The sequence below is a fragment of the Myotis lucifugus genome, unplaced genomic scaffold (assembly GCF_000147115.1).
Source record: "Myotis lucifugus unplaced genomic scaffold, Myoluc2.0 scaffold_134, whole genome shotgun sequence".
NCBI lineage: Eukaryota > Metazoa > Chordata > Mammalia > Chiroptera > Vespertilionidae > Myotis > Myotis lucifugus.
In genome coordinates this window covers 2,503,330-2,519,308 of record NW_005871182.1, presented here as the reverse complement: position 1 = coordinate 2,519,308, position 15,979 = coordinate 2,503,330, and the positions used below count along the sequence as shown (strand labels likewise).

Below are 15,979 nucleotides of genomic sequence, written 5' to 3'. Positions count from 1 at the left end.
ATTCATTTACTTAGGGGTATCTTCTTTTCTTAGCTCCCACAAAGCACCTAGTTGTTGTTTTTAAGGAAAAGTAAATGGAATTGTGATGATTTCTCCAATAACAAATGTTTACTTCCCTAATATCAAATTTACATTTCTTATTTTGCTTCTCTCCTTTCCTGTCTGTTCAATAACTTTCTGTCTCAGTACTAACTTATAATGTGATCTTTCTGAAAATATTTAAAATGGCAATTACATCCAACCCATGTAGCACTGACACCATGCACATAATGCAATCAAAGTGATGGTATGAAATATGGCCACAACTGGACTTGTACAAGCACAGGCAATGACAGCCTGGCCAGGCGGCCACCTCACTGATAGCAACTGGGAGGTGCCATCAAGTGTTAGATACATTCCAAATTCAGAGATGTTCAAATGTGAAAAAATGTGTCTTAGAATCGCAGCAATAGCAGCAAACACTCATGTAGCACCATGAGGAAAGCACAATTCTATGTATTTTATATACATTATGTCATGAAAACCTATAAGGTCATAGATTATGTGCCTCTAGATGAGAAAACTGAGGCATGGGGGTAACTTGCCCAAAATCACATGGCTAGCATGTGTCAAGTCCAGCATTTGAATCAAGATAACCTGGGACTAGAGCTGCACTTTTAACCACTGTGCCATGCAACCTCTCAAGTTAATGATCAATAACTGGCCTTGTGATCTGAGGCAAATCATTAGAGACCCCTTTCTTTATGTGAAAAAATAGGGAGCTGGAATGGGTAATTATGAAGCTCTTTCCCAGGATGAAAACATTATAATTACACCAGAGGCCTGGTGCACAAAATTCGTGCACTGGCGGGGGGGAGGGGGGATTCTTCAGCCCGGCCTGCGCCCTCTCGCAGTCTGGGACTCCCTCTGCAGGGCGATCATGGGGCGACGGCGAGGCCCCCCTGACCAATCGCATCGCACCCGCCTTGGTGGCAGCAGTCTGTGCTGGGTCGTCGTAGCGCCCGCGACCCAGGAGGGACCAAGAGGTCAGCAGTTCAGCCCGCTTTCCAGTCCCCTCCAACCCGAGCCTACTGCGCTTGCAGTCTGGTGTTGTCATCCATTCGGTCGTTTTGGACATTATGGCTCTTTATATATTAGGATAATCTTTTACAGTAAAATTTTACTTCCAAACTAGTTTCTCCTTCAGTCAATACAACTCAAAGACCTTCACTGCCATTAATGATTAGTGAAAGGAATGTAACTTCTACTACTAGTCTAAAATTGACACTCTGTAGAAGGTATTTGCAAAACAGACACAGATGTACTTGTACCACTCTTTCTCTTTTTTATGGTGATGGTGAAAGGTTGACTATAGATATAAATGACCCAATTTATGGGTTTTACTCTTTTTGCATACTATACTTATGATAGACATTTAGTCACTTAAAGTTTTAATCCAAAATTAACACATGATTTCAATGTGTCAGTTTTAACAAATATTCACAGTATGGAGCCCCCTATTCTTTTTAAAATCTTGTTCATTTATGAGGGGGAAAACAACAGATTAATAACAGATGCAATATTGCAACATTTTCCCTCCTGACCGAATTTAAGGTGGAATTAAATGTACTCTATACACCTAACAACTCTTCTGCCCCCAGTAGTCATCACACCCTTTGGATTTTCTTCTACAGAACCAGCCAGCCACTCTCCTTCCCAGACAACCTTCCTTCAGACCCACACCCTCTGATCAGCAGACAACCCAGGGACAGTGAAAATAACTCCTAATCTTTCCGTGTGAAGTTGTCCTACAGGAGGAGAGTCATAAAGAAAAGAGATCAAAATGTGAAATGTCTTTAAGCTTTCATTACTCATTTTTAAACGTCAAATACCATATCAACTTTGGCCGGCTTTTCTCATATATATACCCATGCAGACATATAAACAGAAATCATTAAAAAGAAAACATTAAAAAGATATTTGGGGGTGGGGGGTGAGTAGAAAAAGGGATATAAGTGAACTGTTGGCAAAAGTAGGCTTAACAAGAGACCCAGTGAGAAGGTGCTTGAAGACAGAGGCTCCTGCCAGCACATAGAATGTTATTATTACATACCTTCCCATGCTGTCCAGCTCTTTCATAACAAATGACAACATCCTCCCACATTTCTAGTTTCTCAAATATCTGAAGGGCCGAACTGGTACATCCCAACTCAAAGAGTAAACTTGCAAGTTGGCGCTAGAAAAATCAAGTTAAAATAATGAACATTTCTTTATGCAAAGACAGATTTCTGTTTCACTTGCATGTTTATCTAATCTGCCAGTCAAGGGTCTGCTTATTGTAATAAATGTATACTTTATATAATTCAACATCAACCAACTAGGAATTTGCAATTATTCAATAGTTACCTTTACTTTATAGGAAGTAAAGGATTAATAAACAATATAGACACAGTTCAAAATACTCAATATATCATTTTTTCCCAACAACTCAAAATTTAAAAAGCAAATTCAGTATTTCTTTCTTACCTAGAGATTCTATATATGACAATCTCTGATTTGTAAAGCTGAGAGCCAATAAATCAATTTTTAAAGCCCTACTTAGAATGGCTATTATCAAAAAGATAGATAACAAGTATTGGCGAGGATGTGGAGAAGGGAACCCTTATGCACTGTTGGTGGAAACATAAATTGGCATAGCCACTATAGAAAATAGTATGGAGGTTCCTCAAAAATTTGAAAATAGAACTACCAAAACATCTAGCCAATTCCACTTCTGGGTATTTATTCAAAGGAAATGAAAAAAATATTAGAAAAGTTTTAAAAGCAGGTGAGGTTCTTGTGTTGTTTTCGCTTAAATACACTTTTACTATTCTTCCAAAAGTCAATACATATTAAGAGTTAAGAAGTTGCCCGGCTGGCGTGGCTCAGGGGTTGAGCATGGACCTATGAACCAGAAGGTCACAAGCTCGATCCCCAGTGTGGGGCCTGTGGGAGGCAGTCGATCAATGATTCTCTCTCACCACTGATGTTTCTATTTCCCTCTCCCTCTCCCTTACTCTCTGAAATAAATGAAAATATATATGATAAAGAAAAGAGCTAAGAAGCTAATGGATATGGAAAATCTGGGATTGACTAAATGAAATATACTTGAAAATTATAATATATTATCAAAATAAATAAAGGGGCTGGTCCAATTCTTTTGTATCTCATGAAGTATAAAGTATTAGAGAACTTGGCTGGGATATTTAGGATATTTGACTGGACATTTTTAAAAACTGAGCATGGTATGTGGAATAAATCCATGCAGTTCAGTGGTTTAAATTTTTCATTTAATAAAGAAAATTATGGCATCTAAGCATAAGGCTGGCTAGCAGTAAAGACTAATTCTCTTTTTACAGTAAACTATGTTGTTACTTCTTGACCTTTGAAAATAATACTTAAAGATATGGTTACTTCCTATGACAGAAAAAAATGACTTAATTTCTTAATGAAAGAGGATATTTATGTAACTACCCAAAAACCCTAAAATCCACAGCTTCCAAAGCAGATTAAAATAAATATTTAGACTAAATTCTATTTGAACAGTATTTAATTAGCCCTAATTCTATTTGAACAGTATATAATTTAAGCTTCTGTTCAAAAACATATTAAAAGCTACACCCTCAACAGACATGTTTTGTCAGAATAATAGCAGAGAGCCTGAGAGCTTTATCCAACACAGACCACACAGTACAGAACACTTCAGACATTTCAGAGATCATGGTCAACAGCATGCCAAAAGTTCCAGCTGTTAAACTTTCTTTATGAAGAAGCTACTCCTGCCTGGCCAGCGTGGCTCAGTGGTTGAGCATCGAACTATGAACCAGGAGGTCAAGATTTGATTCCCGGTCAGGGCACATGCCCAGGTTGCAGGCTTGATCCCCAATGTGGAGCGTGCAGAAGGCAGCCAATCAATGTTTCTCTCTCATCATTGATGTTTCTATCTCTCTCTCCCTCTCCCTTCCTCTCTGAAATCAATAAAAATATATTTTTTTTAAAAAAGCTACTCCTTTCAGAGGATATAACAAAGATTTTTAAGTGTCTACATTTTATCAAGACTCCTTCAATAGATAATGTGAATTCCAATGTATAATAAACCCCCTAAGTCTCCTGTGCTTAATATAAATGACTCTAAGAAATCTTACAATGGGGACTCTGAGTCACTGGATGGTGGCTGGCATTTATAACTCTAAAGTTGGTTCAAATAACAATAGTTACTAAATAATCTAGGAATTGCTGGCTGGCGTCATTTGGCTCCACCTAACATCTCTGTGCCATAGCTTCCTCACCTACAAATTGGGGCATTTCACAAAATTGTTACAAAATAAGAGCATGTGTGTGAGATGCAGAACAAAATGCATGCCTCACACTAAGTGTGCAGTAAAAGTTGTTATTAATGGCTGTAATGAAGAGATAAGGAAAGGAGGTAAACTGGACTAAAAGTTGGGAAACTAGAGATTTAGTTTATGAACAGCTATGCGACCAACATTGGAAAAGTGTACAAGCCTCAATTTTCTTCTCTGTAAAATTAAGAAATTGGACCAAGTGTCTAAATCGCCTTCAGTGCTAAAAATTTTACAAAATAGGGAACCACACCTATAACACAGGAGAACTATGGATCAATGAATGGGTCAGGGGGTCAGAATCTCCACCCCAACATGGAGTTAGGAGCTACAATAGGTAATCTCATATCCTCAAGAAGAGGGAAGTAGTTAAGGATATCTTACAATAGAGTATGAAATAAATGCTTTCTTTTACACTTTGTAAATAACCTGGTTTAAAGGTTCATTATTTGGCAGAAAATCCTTACAGGGCTTTTAAATGTAAAAAGTTATTTTGAAAATGAAAGCGTCTGTGGTTCTATTATTTAATTTCAAGGATTCTGTTTATCTAGTTTTAAATTCTTTTTAAAATGTTTCAAAAGTCTAATATCACTTTAATCAAAATAGCTATGTGAAGTAATGGACAATCCCCAGCTATTTTAATTCTTTTCACTGAAATATCTGAAAACAGACATACATTGGAAATCATTATTTTCTAATACATTTATCTTTCAAAAGCAAAGTATACCCAATGACAAACAACAATACCTGAATGGCCCAGTGAGGTGGTACTTGACAGCAATAGAAAATCTTCAGACGCTCCAATACAGATGTAGTCTTGTCTTCAAATTGGTCTGCAAGAGCCTTAAGAGCACACATCCTAATCAGAATATATATATAAGATTATATATATATAATCTTTTTTAAATTAAAAAGATTATATATATATATATATATATATATATATATAATCTTTTTAATTTAAACAAGATTCTTCTTGTAAAAGTTATATAAGTGGACACATAAATAATAAAAAAAACACAAGTCATGGTGATAAGGTGATGGGGTGTATAAATTTTTTCTTGTATTTCTTTAAATATTAAAAAAAACAAAATTAATCAACATTAACATAAACATGTACATTAAAACTTATCAGAATGTTTTTAAAACTAAGACTTCCTCTAACAGTTCCTTCAAAGAACTATCCTTATTAATCAGCCCTTTTACTTTTTCTGAGAAAAATTGTTTCTTTGGTGTATCTATTTCACAATCCTAATGTCACTTTGACAATGGCACTCTACTATGAATCGGAGAAAAATTATATAAAGAATTTCATTTAGGACTATTTTCTCAGAACAAAGTGAAAATGAAAGGTGGATCTATCTGACCACAGAGAGTGAGCTTTCTTATTCTTCAGCAACAGAGCTGTAAGGCTGGACAGTCGTTCATGCAAGACCTCTCCTAAGGGACAGTGGACAGAGAAAAGTGGTGTGCACTGAAGAACTGCCACCCCCACCCCCAACTGAAATACCTACACCAAGCATGTCAAACGCAAAGGCTAACACAGGCTAAATAAACAAGGTTGAAGTTTATGTGGGCCGCAAAAAAACAAAACCTTCAATTTTCATAGAAACGTAGGTTTATTTTGATAGAGACATGCTGAATACAAAGGGCTGAAATAAATGAGTAATCTAATCTAATAAAAGAGAAACATGGTAATTAGCGTACGACCGCTACCCTTTTCATTGGCTAATCAGGGTGATATGCAAATTAACTGCCAACTAAGATGGCGCTTAACCACCAACTAAGATGGCGGTTAATTTGCATACGTAGGCACAATGCAGGGAGTCGAAAGGGAAAGCAGGAAGAAGCCCCCTGCCACTGACAGTGATCGGAAACCCAGGGGGGAGCTAAGAGCTGGGGGGCAGGGCAAAAGCGGAGAATCGGGCGCCTTTGCCGCCCTGGCCAGAGATAGCGGGAAGTAGGGGTGGAGCCAGCGATGGGAGCTGGGCACGGGCGAAGCTGGCAGTCCTGGGAGCTAGGGGTCCCTTGCCTGGGCCTAAAACGGAGCCCGCGATCGCAGGGCCGCTGCGGCTGCAGGTCCCCACTGCCCAGGCCGGACACCTCGGCCAGAAGCGTCTGGCCTGGGCAGGGGCGGAGCCCGCGCGATCGCGGCGCCGCTGCCACCTTTGCCCTGCCACCAGTGGGTGATCCAAGAAGCCTGGGGGGTGGGGCAGGGAAGCGGACACAGACAGCGATGCAGAAGCTGGATGTAGGGGCAGGGAAATGGCTGCTGCCAGCTTCCCGGCTTCCCTGTCCTGCACCCGGCTTCTGCGATCAGTGATCCCAGAAGCCCAGTGCAAAGGCGATCACAGAAGCCGGATGCAAGGGCAGGGAAGCAGCCGCGGCTTCCTTGCCCCCCACCCAGCTTCTGCAATCCGTGACCACAGAAGCTGGGTGCGGGTCAGGGAAGAGTCCGCCGCCAGCATCCCCAGCCGCAGCTTCCCTGCCCCACACCCGGCTTCTGGGATGGGTGACCACAGAAGCCCAGTGCAGGGGCAATCACAGAAGCCAGGTGCATGGGCAGGGAAGTGGCCTCAGCCAGCTTAACTGGCTGGGGCTTCCCTGCCCCACACCCGGCTCCTGCAATTGGTGATGCCTATTTCTGCATGACACTTAACTGACTACCCTCCCTTGAAGCACAGAAGAAGAAGCCCCCAGAAGAAGAAGCCGCCCACCTTTGGTCCCAGCGCCAGCGCCTGGGGCTGGCTGCAGCCCAGGAGATGGACTAGCTACTGGCCAGAGGTTCCAGGCTGCAGCCACCCAGAGAAGCTACCAGCCCTGTAGTCCAGGGCGCCAACGCCTGTGGCCAGGGAAACAGATTCCCTCTTCTCCTACTGAAGTCAATATTCCCCTTCTGAATTTCTCTCCTGTGCTGCAACCCAACTCTACTTTTTATCGGAAGGATACAGAACAGAGAGAGCAGAGTTAAAAGATTACATTTTTAAGCCAGTAAGGTTGGTACTTAAACATATAAATGGAAAACTAGAGTCCTTAAGGTAACAAAGGCTACAAAGGACAGGGACAGCGCATGACCTATTATATCCAGCAATCCATATGAGGACTGAAAACTTTGCAATGATGACAATTACTGAAGATATGAATCAACTAAAATAGTTGACAGGGACAATTCTTCCACCTTTGAAAATATCTACATCAAATCTGTTTAAATAGATTTTCATCTGCATAATATAACACATTCTGACAAGACCACCACCTCCACCAATGTGGTCAGTGTTGTGCTGTAAAATGTTTAATAACTGAGGGACCCCCCCCCTTGAGTGCACAAATTTTGTGCACCGGGCTACTAGTCTATAATAATAAAAGTGTAATATGCTAATTAGACCAGATGTCCTTCCAGATGACGTTCTGGATGAAGTCGGGGCTTCAAGGGCTGAGGCAGCTGCCACAGTTGCCTCGGGCCGAGGCAAGCCACTGTGGCTGCGAGGGCCGAGCCCCTTGCACAAATTTCGTGCATTGGGCCTCTAGTTGTTAACATAAAATAATAGAACATTTTAATAAAAGTTAATATTTTCTTGAACATTAACTTACCAGACACTGAATAACTGCACAAATTAATAAGCATAATGCAAATAAATCTATTTTTCTTGTTCTCTGAAAGCAAACTATTTCCTGTTGCACACACCAAACAAGTTAGTACAAGACCAATGACGTGGCAATCGACTGCTAAAATATTCGCTTCTAGTATTAGTGGAGAGAAATGGTGCGCCTGCACGTAAGGGAAATGAATGCAACATGATTATAGTAATCAGTCATTAGTGAACACTGTAGTTCGTTACTAATAATTATGTATAACAGGATATTGTAAAAATTAAGTTACGAAATTTTTATTAAAATGCTTCTTACATACCATTAAATTGGCTGGGCCGCAAAAATATTCATTGTGGGCCGCATGAGGCCTGTGGGCCACAAGTTTGACATGCTTGACCTACAGGAATACTGAATAACTGAACATCTGGAAGCTACATCAGGAAGCAGACCAATATGACCAAGAGGGCTGACTCTGAGAAAAGGTACCATGGCCAACTGCAAAGTCAAAGGCTACCCTATCCAATGGTCAAGTGGTCAGACATCAAAAGAACTCACATATTCAGCATCTAAGTGAATGCAGACATATTCTGGAGTTCCTAAGCAAACACACAGACAGCAGCTCTATTATCATAATCATCTTCACCTGTCTCTTAATTTGTCATTCAGTTTATAGCAAATTTTTTTTTCTGATATACAGTTAGACCTTCTCTAAATAGTAACTGTTTTTGCATAACATAGTAGTCAAATTTTATTTCCTTGCCAGTTGACTATTTTTCACAGCCCTGTCTCATGAGGAGTAGGTAGTAACAATATGGCAAGGTTGGTTTTCTGATGTTAATACACATGCTATGGTTATGTAAGAGAATGTCCTTGTAAATTATCTGAGGATAGTTATGCACCATGCTGGCAACTTAGTTTCCAACACTTCAAAATAAAAAAGATAGCTGTACTGTACTTGCAACTTTTCTGTAAGTTTGAAATCGTTTCAAGCTTTTACAAGGTTAATTTTTAAAACTGAAATTTTTTTAAAAAAAGAGAAAGAAAGAAGTAGCAAATCCAAACTTCCTCAGAAGAAAGAGAAGAAAGAAAAAGGACAAGAATGTAACATATCCCAGCAAAAGCACAGGACAAGGAGACCAGTTTCTGAGCGGGGAAACCATTCCTCAATTGGGGGGCTCTCTCTACTATACTAGGTGGGAAATATATGGTTAGCCTAAGAATATCCTGTAGAATGAGAGGATACTCATTACATCACTTGTTTGACAATCCAAGATGTTATTCCATCAAGTCAGTCAGAACAAATTGAGACATAACCACACTCCTAAACCATCTTGGTCAAAATATTTTTAAAGCTTTCTGGCCTTACTTCAGAGAAACTTAATAGCAAAAAGGTTGCATGCTTCTGCCCAGAGCTGTTTAGTTGTATGAAGGAGCAAAGAGAAGAAAAACTTCTGGCTGAATACATATGGTTATAATACATAAATAAAAGGTTCACTGAATTACTTCATCAAAAGGGAGGCAAATTTTTCTTTTTATCAAATTCTTTTTCTTTCTCTGGAAGGAAAAAAAAAGTAACTAATGCTTATTTAATAATAATAAAAAGCCACAACATTTACTTTTATGAAGTCCTAATTACATGAAAAAACATTTTATTTTCAAGCAAAACTCACGCTGTTTGCTGTAGTTACTGCATCTAGCTTAAACATATTAAACACCCAGTAAACACTTCGTGATTATTAATAAGCAATTTTGTTATGTATTTCAGATACTCTAAGATACTTTTAGATGATCTCACAGTAAGTGTCCCTGATAGTCTCAGATCCTCTCCAACGGCAAAGACCACAGCAGAGAGAGGGCAGGGAACCAAACCTATTTGAGCTGGAGCCCATGAATAAGCCCGGGTACAAGTACACTCCCGCTCCACAAGAACCTGACTAGGCCATATGTATGATAAAGATTAAGAACAGAATTCTAGCCGAAACCGGTTTGGCTCAGTAGATAGAGCGTCGGCCTGCGGACTCAAGGGTCCCGGGATCGATTCCGGTCAAGGGCATGTACCTGGGTTGCGGGCACATCCCCAGCAGGAGATGTGCAGGAGGCGGCTGATCGATGTTTCTCTCTCATTGATGTTTCTAACTCTCTATCCCTCTCCCTTCCTCTCTGTAAAAAATCAATAAAATATATTTAAAAAAAAAAAAAAAAAGAACAGAATTCTAACCTATTTTTACTCCGACATAAAATATACTTCTTCACACTTTAAGCAAGACAATCACCAAAATAAGAACCACCTACCAACAAAATTTAGGACATTCAACTACTACACAAAAGCAAAGTACTGTACTCTTTTTTATTTGCAAAGTTACTATAAATAGAGGGGCATATTTACAGCACATCTCTACATTTTTCAGACTAGAATTATTTCTAGCAACTCATTCTTAAATCATTCCATTATATTCAAACAAATTAGAATCCCATACAGACATGGTGAATAATTCCATTATACAAATAAACTGGAGTCCTTTCAGGAGAAACAGGTGGTAAGTGAAGTGACCTGATTCTGTTCTGGGTTTATCTAGCTGGTGGGCTAACCACAATGACACTCACCTAGGAGGTTTCCTACATGATCTCTGCAATCCCAATATTCTGAATATATGACTTTATCAAAAGAGTATTTGTTTTACTTCAAGCATTTGGGGTTTGTTAGTTGGTTTTAGCCACGCTTAGCGGAACACAAGTACACGTATATTCATTAGGGGTGAACCAAGTACCCAAATAGCCTGGGAAAGAATGTAGGGAGGTGAATACTAGATGAGTACCAGAATGGGACTGAAAGAAGGTGAAGCCTCAGTTACTACTGTGTATATTTATGTTCATGAACATGGGCGTAAACAATGTGCTCAGTGAGAAAACAGCACTTTGCAAGCTTTCACATACACCCAGAAATTTAGGTAAATGGCCTCTAGACCAGTGTCCCACCCTATCACTTGCCATTTTCTCTTTCCAGCTTCTAAATGTCATGAATTTCACGAGCACTTGGTTATAGTTAAAGCTGGAGGTGGTCTAAAGGGGGAGGGGGAAGGAGAGAGAGAGAAGCAAATATACCTTAAACCAATCATGAGGAAGTGAAAGCCAGAGTGTACTCTAGGAGGGTGACAGAAGACATGGATAAACGGGAATGACAATGAATAGAGAGTGAGGAATAGACTAGGGCTCAGTCTGGGCACAACGAGAACACAACCAAAGACAACTTCATGTTGTATCACTATTGTGATATGAGACTGTCTTCAAGTTTTAAGACCCTCTTTTTAAAAGTTGTTTTCCCCCCAAACCTCACCTCGAAGCATTTATACCTTGAGTGTCCTTTGAGAAAAGGTTACCTGGGCACGTGGATTCCCTAGCTCCAAGCAATAACAACGCTCCAACCTTTAGGAGCCACAGTACCGCAGGTCAGAGGGTATTGCTATGACTCAGGAAATGAGAGAATAATCCTCAGAAAGCAGTGATGTGTCCTCTCTTCTTAATGTTCTGTTCTCAGGAGGGAAAAAACTTCCCCCCAAAACTAGAGAAGAGCAAGTCTACGTTTTAAAATCAGCATACGGGAAATGATTTGGTAGAAAAGAACAATTCCAAACCAGGTGTGGTAGGATGTAGACTTCATGTGCTCATATCTAAAAGTATGGCACATGTATCTTTAAAAGAACAGATCTACCCTTGCACTGAAGGCCATTCATTCTCTCTAGCATGATATCAAAGTTTTTATCAGCTTTCTGAAGAGCCAAGCAGAAATTAGCTGATAATCTAAAAGGTATGACTGATCATATGGCTGGAGCTACTAAAGATTAACAGTGCTCCTCTGCCTAAGGCAGTCTTTTCCAAATCCCCACCTCCCAACCCCGAATCTCAGAGAGCTAGACTGAAGAGCCCTATTTTAATAAGCAACTTGGAAGTGGTGTGTAGGTTCAGGCAAGTCTGGGAAATGTTGCGTAAGGCTGTTAAGATGCACCAAGGGTGCTCTCCCAGGGAAAGCCAATGTGTCAGTTCAATCAACATAAGTGACTCTGTCCAAAGAACTCAAGTGTGTCCCTGCCTGGAACCTGACCGAAGCTATCGCTTAGTGTCTTTGGGCGTGTGCTTTAGTCGGGGTGCTTTACTCCATCCCATTAGTAAACTTCTTGGCTATTTCCTATTTCTTTACCTTGCCAGGTGTTTTTTTCTTTTTTTAATTTTTTACCATAGATAATAAAGCTTATTTTGTGTTGTACATCACTTGTCCCACTCTCTTACCCTACTTATCTATGAACTATTTATGGCCTGTTTTTACCAAGCTATCATCATGAAGCGCATATCCTGGATTCAGCCCATCAGCATCCCTTTGGGCAGCCCCCTCTCTTGGCTTTAGCAGGAGCCAGTGCACTCACCATTTGCAGGTCCTTTCCCACAGGACTACATACATCCTGGTACTGTGTGCACTGCAATTCCCTCTCCATTCACCTAAATCACAGGCCTTGAGGCACCGACTTCTGCAACCCAAGCTTTTCTCACAAAAGCTTCTATTCACTTCCTCCTGCCAACACTCATTCAACCCCTTTCCTCCAGATGGTGCCTTATACAGATGAAGTCTAATACTGATAGCTTTTTTCCTTCTTTAAGCCAGTTTTCACAGCTTCCTTGGAACAATACAGCATGAAGGATAAAAGCGTGGACTTCAAAATCCAAAGTAGACCAGATTTGAATTCCAGCCCAGCTATTAGACCTTGGGTAAGTCATGTCAGTGTTCTATCCTTCAGTTTCTTCATTGGTAAAAATGTACATAATGTCTATGTACTAGAATTATTTAGCTCCTGGCATATGAGTGGTCAGTAAATGGTATTTAACTATACAAAGTTCTGAAATAAACAGTAGTAACTATAATTATTCCAACAAATAAATGCATAGCTATAATCACATGAGTCAATACTTATCAATAACTTTCAAATGCCACACATGGTTATCAATGCAGGTGATGTACAGAACCAGAAAGGAAGACACATTTTCATGTCTCCAATATTTGAAAAGCTCAATGGCATAATTCAGTATACTAAACAACATCATTCAGGGTGGAGGTGATAAATTCTATCTAAAGTTGATAAATCAAAAAATAAACTATAACATTTAAAGATAATTAATAGAAGTGTAAATATTTAAAGTTATAATGGAAACCACTACAATAACAACAAAAAAAGAATGTGCTAAAAAGTGAACTGGGCTCCCATTTGACCCAGTAATCCCACTTCTAGGAATATATCCCAAGAAACCAGAAACACCAATCAGAAAGGATATATGCACTCCTATGTTCATAGCAGCACAATTTACAATACCTAAGATTTGGAAACAACCTAAGTGCCCATCAGCAGATGAGTGGATTAAAAAACTGTGGTACAGCTACACAATGGAATACTCTGCCGCTATAAAAAAGAAGGAACTTTTTTTTTTATTGCTTAAAATATTACAAAGAGTAATACATATGTCTCCTTTTTTTTTTCCCCTTGACCTTCCCCCGGCCTCCCCTAACCCCCAGTGTCTTGTGTCCATTGGTTATGCTTATATGCATGCATACAAGTCCTTTGGTTGATCTCTTACCCCCTCCTCTCCCCCCCAACCCTCCCCAGCCTTCCCGCTGTAGTTTGACAGTCTGTTCGATGCTGCTCTGCCTCTGTATCTATTTTTGTTCATCAGTTTATAATGGTCTTTATTATCCATAAATGAGTGAGATCATGTGGTATTTTTCTTTCATTGACTGGCTTATTTCACTTAGCATAATGCTTTCCAGTTCCATCCATGCTGTTACAAATGGTAAGGATTCCTTCTTTTTTACAACAGCATAGTATTCCTTTGTGTAGATGTACCACAGTTTTCTAATCCATTCATCTGTTGATGGGCACTTAGGCTGTTTCCAAATCTTAGCTATGGTAAATTGTGCTGCTATGAACATAGGGATGCATATATCCTTTCTGATTGGTGTTTCTAGTTTCTTGGGATATATTCCTAGAAGTGGGATCACTGGGTCAAATTGGAGTTCCATTTTTAACTTTTTGAGGAAACTCCATACTGTCTTCCATAGTGGCTGCACCAGTCTGCATTCCCACCAGCAGTGCACAAGTGTTCCTTTTTTTCCGCATCCTCTCCAGGACTTGTCGTTTGTTGATTTGTTGATGATAGCCATTCTGACAGGTGTGAGACGGTACCAAAAAGAAGGAACTTTTACCATTTACAACAGCATGGATGGAACTGGAGAGCATTATGCTAATCGAAATAAGCCAGTCAGAGAAAGATAAATATCACATGATCTCACTCATATGTGGGATATAAATGGTCAACATAATTGGATGAACAAAAATAGATCCAGAGACAAATGGCAGGGGAATTGGGGTGGGGGGTGGGGGGGAAAGCTACCAAAGGACTTGTATGCATGCATATTAGCATAACCAATGGACACAGACACTGGAGCAGTGGGGGCTTGCCAGGGGTGGGAATGGCTGGGGGTGGGGGGGAGGGTTAATCAGGGGAAAAAGGAGACATATGTAAAACTTTAGACAATAAATAAAAAATAAAAAAATGAACTGGGAATTGGAGGAGAATTTAATTTTTCTCAGTAAACTAAGTTCTTTTTTATTATTATGTGCATTAACATTTTTATATGCAGTTTAAGATAAAAAATATATTAATTAAAAAGCACCTTCAAAAATAGGGGATTGGTTAAATAAATTATATAACCTCCATTTAACAGAGTGACATATGGCTGTTGGAATGAATGAGCTAGATCCACAGGCATTGACATGCAGAGTTGATCAAGCTGTTATATTAAAAGAAAAAAGGCAGAGCCCTGGCTGGTTTTCCTCAGTAGTTAAGAGTGTCAGCCCCGGACTGAAGGGTCGAGGGTTCAATTCTCGGTAAAGGGCAACTACCTCAGTTGCAGGTTCTATCTTTGACCCCAGTCAGAGGCAACCAATCAATGTGTTTCTCTCACATCATGTTTCTCTCTGTTTCCCCACCTCCCTTCCTTTCACTCTCTCTAAAAATCAATGGAAAAAATATCCTCTGGTGGGGAAAAAAGAAAAAAGGTAGAAAGCAATATACTAGTAGATTGCATGATCCTATTGCTGTTAAAGCATAATTGTTTACTTATAAACAGAAAGAGGTCTAGAAGGATATAAATTGTTGAGATTGGAAGGCAAGCAAAGGGGGAGGAAAGCGCTTTTTAGTTTCCATTTCTGTATTGCTTACATTTTTTTATAATGACCAGGTATTGTTTCTATAATTAAAACAATTAAGAACAGTGACATAGTTTAAAAAAGCAAAACACACTTTGCCATTTACTAACCATGTGCTTAGTCCAGATGTTACACATAATGCCTAACAGAGTATGGCATTCCATCCATATAAAAATAATCTAAAGGATCTCTGCCTCAAATTATTCAAACATAAGTACAAAGCTTAGTGTATGTTACTGTGGCCAGTTTCCCCCCCAATTAAGGCTTTTGTTATGACATGCCCTTAATCATTACTTAGAAACAAATAGTCATATAAATGACCAACTCCTAAAAGAGAAATCTTTTATCCTACACGGGAGCAATAATCTCCACAATGGTACCAAGCACCCAGGTCTGGGTCCTCTTCGCTCCAATAATTAACCATAAAAATCCCCATTCCTTCAAAGCATAAGCGAAGCTACAGTAACCAAAAGCAGATTTTTTAAAATTTGTTTAAAAATTATGAAATCTCAATTAACTACCTACCACAGTTAAAAAGGTCAAATTACAGTTATGAATAGTCTCTAGTGACAGAAAATGGCTATAATCTCAAATTCCCAACTCAATGCAATGTCCTTCCAGAAAAATTTAATGGTGAAGGAAAAGATCCCTGCTAGGTAACTGTCTTCAGAGGCAAAACCACCTGGACAGGAGAACGTCACAATTTAAATTAACAGGTTAAGTAACACTCATTAGCGAGATTACTTTAATAATGAATATAAAATAATCTCACATTAA

General features: G+C 39.5%; 1 protein-coding gene across 7 annotated transcripts in view; it reads right to left on the bottom strand.

Annotated features, from left to right (window-relative positions):
• Window positions 1-15,979, bottom strand: part of TTC27 (tetratricopeptide repeat domain 27) — a 98,038-nt gene that overhangs the window by 34,616 nt on the left and 47,443 nt on the right. For all 7 annotated transcript variants that reach the window (XR_002830618.1, XM_023758619.1, XM_006094358.3 and 4 more), the window contains 2 exons: window positions 5,109-5,204; window positions 2,093-2,215 (listed from right to left, as the gene is read on the bottom strand). Coding sequence is in view for 6 of the 7 variants with exons in the window: in XM_023758619.1 (XP_023614387.1) it covers window positions 2,093-2,215; window positions 5,109-5,204 (219 nt within the window). In the remaining variant the exon portion in view is untranslated. The remainder of the gene's footprint in view (window positions 1-2,092; window positions 2,216-5,108; window positions 5,205-15,979) is intronic.